The 7743-nt window shown below is 45.0% G+C and overlaps 1 protein-coding gene across 3 annotated transcripts in view; it reads left to right on the top strand.

The window, feature by feature from the left end:
• Positions 1-1831: 1831 nt before the first annotated feature.
• The window catches only part of Med24 (mediator complex subunit 24), a 27646-nt gene continuing 21734 nt past the window's right edge, over positions 1832-7743 (top strand). The window contains exons 1-3 of one of the 3 annotated variants that reach the window (XM_013038093.1): positions 1832-1871; positions 2285-2451; positions 2541-2623. In XM_013038093.1, coding sequence (XP_012893547.1) covers positions 2322-2451; positions 2541-2623 — 213 coding nt within the window. In that variant the 5' untranslated portion in view covers positions 1832-1871; positions 2285-2321. Of the gene's footprint in view, positions 1927-2284; positions 2476-2540; positions 2624-7743 lie in introns of those variants that run through there. The other 2 variants (XM_013038094.1, XM_013038095.1) reach the window with 2 other exon arrangements.

The raw sequence follows: 7743 nt of genomic DNA, 5'->3' as shown, positions 1-7743 counted from the left end.
CAGAATGGGGGATGGGGGATGAAAGTCTAAAGAGGCAGAAAGAGCATCTCAGGAGCATCTCAGGAGGATGCACTTTGGATTTCTTCCAGCCACATTCTGAGCTTCAGATGGTAGTCCTTGTCTCCCTGTTTAAACTTTGCTCAAAGTATCCAGGAACCTGTTATTCTTTTCTGTAACAGCTACAAGGCTACTTCCAGAGCCCAAAGTAGAGCTTTCTCAGATTCATCCTGATTTTCTTTTTTTTTTTTTGGAGGTACAGTTGTAGGGCCTGACATCTGGGCCTGGGCGCTGTCCCTCAGCTCTTCAGCTCAAGGCTAGCGCTCTACCACTTGAGCCATAGCACCACTTCTGGCTTTTTTCCTTTTGTTTATGTGGTGCTGGGGAATCGAACCCAGGGCCTTAGACATGCAAGGCAAGCCCTCTACCACTGAGCCACCTTCCCAGCCCCTCATCCTGATTTTCATTCACAAGGTGGCCTATGACTAGGCATGTGTGCGTGCGTGCACGCGCGCGCGTGTGTGTTCATGTGAGTGTGTGTGTGCGCGCACATATGCTAGTCCTGGGGCTAGAACTCAGGGCTTGGGCGCTGTCTCTGAGCTTTTGTGCTACTATTTGAGCCACAGCTCCACTTATCTCCACAGGAGATAAGTTTCAGAGGCTTTCCTGTCTGGATTGGCTTCAAACCAAGGTCTTCAGATCTCAGCCTTTTGATTTTGATTTTTTTATTTTTATTTTTTGGTCGGTCGTGGGGCTTGAACTCTGGGCCTGGGCGCTGTCCCTCAGCTCTTCAGCTCAAGGTGAGTGCCCTACCACTTGAGCTACAGTGCCACTTCAGGTTTTCTGGTGGTTTTATTGGAGATAGGAGTCTCACAGTCTCTCCTGCCCGGGCTGGGTTTGAACCGAGATTCTCAGATCTCAGCCTCCTGAGTAGCTAGGATTACGGGCGTGAGCCAGTAGATCCCAGCTTCTTTGCTGTTGTTGATGTTATTTTTTTTTATTTTTTTGGGTCCGGTCGTGGGGCCTGAACTCTGGGCCTGGGCGCTGTCCCTCAGCTCTTCAGATCAAGGCTAGCACTCTACCACTTGAGCCACAGCGCCACTTCCAGCTTTTTTCTTTTTGCTTACGTGGTGCTGAGGAATCGAACCCAGGGCCTCGAGCATGCAAGGCAAGTGCTCTACCACAGAGCCACCTTCCCAGCCCCTGTTGCTGTTATTTTTTAAAATCAAATATTCTATTTCTGATCCAGGAACTCAACTACAATACTGCATTAAATTCAGTCATCATGTTAGGGAATCATCGAGCGTTTCTTAGAGTTAAAACCTTGCTTTGATAACTTTAACCTCAGTTTCTTCCCCCTGCATGTAATCAATATGCAGAGTCAGTATATTCTGTGAGAATAGTCAAATGAAGAATGAAGTGATGATATGTTGCATCCAACAATTCCTTAATGTCACTTTTGGAATGCAAGTGTGGAAATGGGAAGCAGGGTGGCACCAGAGGTTTTGGATAAAAAAAAACAAAAAAGGCCTGAAAAGAATACCACACCCTTTGCTGTGCCTTTTAACTAGAGGATAAGGGAAAGATATTCAAGAGCTAGTAGACAGTGACGTTGTTGAGTGACACCTAATTTTTTTCCCTAGACCCTGACTGAGCTTTGGTTCCTTGCTAGATCAATCCCAGTCTCAAAAGCTCTCCAGCTCAAATGCAGTTCCAGCCTAAGGAACTACACTTCCCAGAAGACACTATGGCGGAACCTGTCTTTTTTTCTGCAATTTTAATTGGTAGATGTGTTTTAGCTCCAGCCAATAGAAAGCGAGTTCCTTGATAGGTGCCAAGATGGCGCTGCCGAAGATCTAGAACTTGGTTGTCCGGTAGGCTCAAATTTAAGGAGGTGGTGAATGAAAGGGGAAGAATTGAGAGTTTCAGGTTGGAAGTGTGTGTGTGTGTTTAGGGGTGGAAATCTGGACTGGGGCGGCAGTGGATGAGGAACGCAGCTAGAATTAAGGGCGCAATTAGGCAGCGGAACTGCTTAACTCCTTTCTGCCCCCTTCAGTGTTTGTATTAGCGGGTTGGACGCCTCTTGTTCAGTGCCGGACTTGAAGGAAGAATGGCGCTGGAGGAGAGGTCCTGAGAGCATCTCGATGTTGCCTCTCCCCCCACCCACCCCCGTTTTTTCCCATCCAGTTTCTCTGCTTTGCTTATATCTTCCCGAATCTCCAGTCTTGTTCCCCTCCCCACCCCCCAGCCTCATCTCTTCTCTAACTCCATTTCTCCCATCTCAAAGCTGGCAGCCACCAGCCTGGCCTCCTCAGAGTGAAATCATGAAGGTGGTGAACTTGAAACAGGCCATTTTGCAAGCTTGGAAGGAGCGATGGAGCGACTACCAGTGGGCAATCAACATGAAGAAATTCTTTCCCAAAGGAGCCACCTGGGACATTCTCAACCTGGCAGGTCTCCAGTGAAATGGGAATGAAGGTATGGGAGGATAAATGCAGAAAAGTTGTAACCACTCAGCCTTACTTTGTTTTTTGCCTTTGCAGAAGCACTACTGGAGCAGGCTATGATTGGACCTTCCCCCAATCCTCTTATTCTTTCTTACCTGAAGTATGCCATTAGTTCCCAGGTAAACTGTGCAACATCAACCTCTCCCCATCCCCCTGCCCCCCCCACCCCCCCCAAAAAAAGTGAGGATTTTGAGCTGGGTGCCAGTGGCTCACATCTGTAATCCTAGCCACTCAAGATCTGAGAATGACATTTCAAAACTAGCTTGAGCAGATTCGTATTTCCAAGCAACCAGCAAAAGGTTGAAAGTGGTAGAGCACTTGCTTTGAGTGAAAATGCCAAGCAAAAGTATGAGGCCTTGAGCTCAAACCCCTTTAACAGCAAAAAGAAAAAGAAAAAAGAAAAACAATTTTGCACTAGACCATTTACAATTTGCATTTGAAGTGCAATTGTCAGTTTATACCTTCTCCAGATCACTTCTCTGAACTTTAGGGTTTTTTTTTGTAAAATATAGTACTTCATTTGTTGTGATGAATAGGTTATTCACTTGACTTTCTCTATTGATAAGTATTTACAAATGTTTGTATGTGTCAGGCAGTGCTAAGCCCTGGAGACAGAGCTGTGAACCACAGCTTATTTCATTACTCAAAAAATGTGGTAGATAATGAAGACTTTGGTAACTAGTTGGATGCTGGTGACTCACACCTGGAATCCTATCTATTCAGGAGGCTGAGATCTGAGGATGGAGGTTTAAAGTCTGGATGGGCTGGGAATGTGGATTAGTGGTAGAGTGCTTGCCTTGCATACATGAAGCCCTCAGTTTGATTCCTCAGTACTACATAAGCAGAAAAAACTGGAAGTGGTGCTGTGGCTCAAGTGGTGGAGTGCTAACCTTGAAGAAACACCAAAACAGTGCCCAGGCCTTGAGTTTAAGCCCCAGGACTGGCAACAAGTAAACAAAGTCTGGATAGACAAATACAAGAGACTCTTTTCAACTAGTAAAAAGGTGGAGGTGTAGCTCAAGTGGTAGGGTGCCACCCTTGAGCAGAAAAGCTAAGTAAGAGCCTGTAAGCAAGAGCACCAGGCCTTGAGATGAAGCCTCAGTATGGACACCAAAAAGAAACCCTTGGTCTACCTCATGTAGTTTTTCATGGTGCAGGGGATCAAGCCCCAGGTCTTGCACATGCCAGGTGATCACTCTACCACTAAGATATACATATACCCATAGCACTCTCTTGCACTTTGAATGGATCTTTTATCCATGCAGGATTTTGAAACATCATAAGATGGTCATTTGGAAACTATCCATCCCTGACTTATATAGCTACAGTAAATCCATGGTATCTGTGGGCATATGGTTCCAAGAAGATCACCATTGAGGAAAATCCATGAATGCTCAGAATGCAGAATTCAGTGCTTTTAAAGTTACTCAAATTTACTGGTGCTGGTGGCTTATGCTTATCACCCTAGCTACTCAGGAAGCTGAGATCTGAGACTCTCAGTTAATATGTAGTCTTGGCAGACAGATCCACAAGATTGTTATCTCCAAATAACCGGCAAAAAAAAAGCAGTAGAGTACTATGAACTAAAATGCTGAACCAGAGCTTGAGAGCCTGAGGTCAATCCCCAGTACTAGCACACACACACACACACAAAGTAAACTTAGCCTGGCACTGGTGGCTCACCCCTGTGATCCTAGCTACTCAGGAGGCTGAGATCTGAGGATCGCAGTTCAAAGCCAGCCCAGGTAGGAAAGTCTGTGAAACTCTTAGCTCCAATAAGCCACTCAGAAAACTGGAAGTGGTGCTGTGGTTCAAGTGGTAGAGTGCTCGCCTTGAGCTAAAGAGCTGAGGGACAGCAGGCCAGGGTTCAAGCCGCACAACTGACAAAAAAGTGAACTCAAATTTACCTCAACTATATGTACAACAGGTCTGAGATTCATAACTTGGAACTACATGGAATAGGCTACACTGCTGTGACAAAATGTATTGTCACACACATCACTGCAGTATTAATAGATGTTATTTCAAGTTATTTCAAATTGTGCAGATGGTAGACTCATTTTTCCCATATTACTGCCCAACTTTTGTTAAACATATGCTGTTTTTCAACAAATCTTAAAATTTCCTTTTATTACTAAATTAATAACTTATGTGCCCTTTTTGGCTTAGGATTACCATAGCTTTTGTTTTTACCTTTTGGGCACCTTTTTTTTTTTTTTTTTGTGACAGTAATAGAGCTTGAACCCAAGGTTGGGGCATTGTCCCTGGAGCTTTTTCACTCAAGGCTGATACTCTAGCACTTCATACACAGCTCCACTTTCATCATATATATATATAAATAATTTTTTTTTTTTTTTTGGTCAGTCATAGGACTTGAACTCTGGCCTTGGGCGTTGTTCCTCAGCTCTTCAGCTTAAGGTGAGCACTCTACCACTTGAGCCACAGTGCCACTTTGGGTTTTCTGAGTGGTTTATTGGAGATAAGAGTCTCACAGACTTTCCTGCCCAGGGTGGCTTTGAACCCCAATCATCAGATCTCAGCCTCTGAGTAGCTAGGATTACAGGCATGAGCCACTGGTGCCTGGCTAAAAAAAATTTTTTTAACAGTATTTTTTTTTGTCTTTTCTTTTTTTGGTACTGGGGATCGAACCCAGGATGTTGCACTTGCTAGGCAAGCGCTTTGCCACTGAGCTACATTCCAGCCCCCAACTAAAATTTTTGTTTTTGAAATTTCTTACAATTTTAATAAATTTATTACTGCTACTACTACTACTACTATATTATTTTTTTGCTGGTACTGAAGTTTGAACTCAGGACTTTTCCCTTACTTAGCTTACTTGCTTGGCTGGGCTATAATAAGTGAACTCTGTCACCAGCCCAGGTTTGTTTTTTTTTTGAACCCTGGGCCTGGGCACTGTCTCTCAGCTCTTCAGCTCAAGGCTAGTGGCTGGCTTTGAACTGCGATCCTCAGATTTCAGACTCCTGAGTAGCTAGGATTACAGGTGTGAGCAACTGGCATTGGCTATTTATTTTTTTACCATGCTTGGTTAAAACCTAATGAAGTTTGTGAATTTGGTAATAAAGTAGGCTTACTGTACTCTTAATTATTGAATCCACTGCACAACTGTGAGAAAATGAGAGTGAAAGGTAAATAATATCTTAGTAGTATTTTAAAAATAGTTTTGGCCAGGCATGGCAGTGCATGCTTAGAATCTCTGCTTCTTGGGAAATAAACATAGGAGGATCACAGTCCAAGGGTGGTCCTAGTAAAAGCGTAAAACCTGTGTTTGTGTATGTGTGTGTGTGTGCGCGCGAGCACACATGTGCATGCGCGCATGCACGCGTGCCTGTCAGTCCAGGGCTTAAACTCAAGGCCTGGGCACTGTCCCTGAGCTTCTTTGGCCCTTGAGCCACTGCACCACTTCCAGCCTTTTCTGAGTTGTTTATTGGAGATAAGAGTCATGGATTTTCCTGTCCATGATCCTCAGATTTCAGCCTCCTGAGTAGCTAGGATTATAGGCATGAGCCACCAGTGTCCAGCTTAAGACCTTTTGTTTTTCTTTTTTGTTGCTCATGGGGCTTGAACTCAGGCCTGGGCCCTGTCCCTGATCTCTTCAGCTCAAATTGAGTGCTCTACCACTTGAGCCACAGCACCATTTCTGCTTTTCTGGTGGTTAATTGGAGAAAAGAGTCTCATGGACTTTCCTGCCCAGGCTGGCTTTGAACCACATTCCTTAGATCTCAGCCTCCTGAGTAGTTAGGATTACAGGCATGAGCAACTGGTGCCAGACTTCTGAGCTGGTTTTTGCTCAAGGCTAGTGTTCTACCAGTTGGAGCCATAGCTCCACTTCTCGTCTTTTGGTGGCTAATTGGAGTCTCATGGACTTTCCTGCCTGGGTTGGCTTTGAACTGTGATCCTCAGATCTCGCCTCCTTAGTAGCTAGGATTACAGGTATGAGCCACCAGCACCAGCCCCCCCCCTTTTTTTTGCCAGTCCTGGGGCTTGAACTCAGGGCATAGGCACTATCCCTAGCTTCTTTTGCTCAAGGCTAGAACTCTACCACTTGAGCCATAGCACCACTTCTGGCTTTTTCTGTGTATGTGGTACTGAGGAATTGAACTCAGGGCTTCATGCATGCTAAGCAAACACTCTACCACTAAGACACATTCCTAGCCTCTTGTCAACTTTTTAACTTAATAATTTTGTTCTCTACTATGTGGACATTTTTGTGTTGTTGTTGTTTTTGGCAGGTGTGGGCTGGGAATGACACTTGGGGTCTCACATTTGCTAATCAAGCAGTGCTATCCAGTTGTACTCTTAGCACAGAAATTCTTACTACTTTCATTGTCAGTCTTGCACTTTTTGTTTTCCCTAAATGGCTTTAGTCTTGCTTAAAGAATTCCCTACTCCAAGGATCTAAATATATTCTCTTCTTTCTGCCAACAGAAATTAGATTTTTTGCTGGATGCTGGTAGCTCATGCCTAGAATTCTAACTACCCTGAGGATGAGATTGGGAAGTTTGAAGTTAAAGGCCAGACCAGGCAGAATTTTTTTTTCTCCCCGTCATGGGGCTTGAACTCTGGGCCGGGGCACTGTCTAACCCTCAGTTCTTCAGCTCAAGGTGAATGCTCTACCACTTGAGCCACAGTGTCACTTCTGGATCTTAGGTGGTTTATTAGAGATAAGAGTGTCATGGACTTTCCTGCCCAAGCTGGCTTTGAACCTTGATTCTCAGCTTCTTGAGTAGCTAGGATTACAGTGTGAGCCACCAGCATCTGACCCAGGCAGAAAAGTTTTGAAGAGCCCTTCTCAATGGATAGTTAGGCATGGTGGCACTCGCCTGTCATCCTAGGTAGGAGGGGAAGCCTAAAATAGGTGGATTGTGGTCCATGCCCATGCCCAAGTGAGAAGTGAGAACTTATCTCACCTATAACCAGCAAATAAAAGAGCTGGAGGTCTAGGAATGTGAAGCCCTGAATTCAAATCCCAGTACTTTACTAAAGAAAGGAAAGAGAGAAGCTGGGCGCTAGTGGCTCACGCCTGTAATCCTAGCTACTCAGGAGGCTGAGATCTGAGGATCACAGTTCAAAGCCAGCCCGGGCAGAAGAGTCTGTGAGACTCTTATCTCCAGTAAACCACTAGAAAACCGGAAGTGGCACTGTGGCTCAAGAGGTAGAGCGCTTGCCTTGAGCTGAAGAGCACAGGGACAGCACCCAAGCTGAATTCAAGCCCCACGAC

Source organism: Dipodomys ordii, unplaced genomic scaffold, assembly GCF_000151885.1.
Source record: "Dipodomys ordii isolate 6190 unplaced genomic scaffold, Dord_2.0 Scaffold7, whole genome shotgun sequence".
Taxonomy (NCBI): Eukaryota; Metazoa; Chordata; class Mammalia; order Rodentia; family Heteromyidae; genus Dipodomys; species Dipodomys ordii.
Note: the sequence above shows the minus strand (reverse complement) of the source record. Positions and strands in the feature narration are given on the sequence as shown.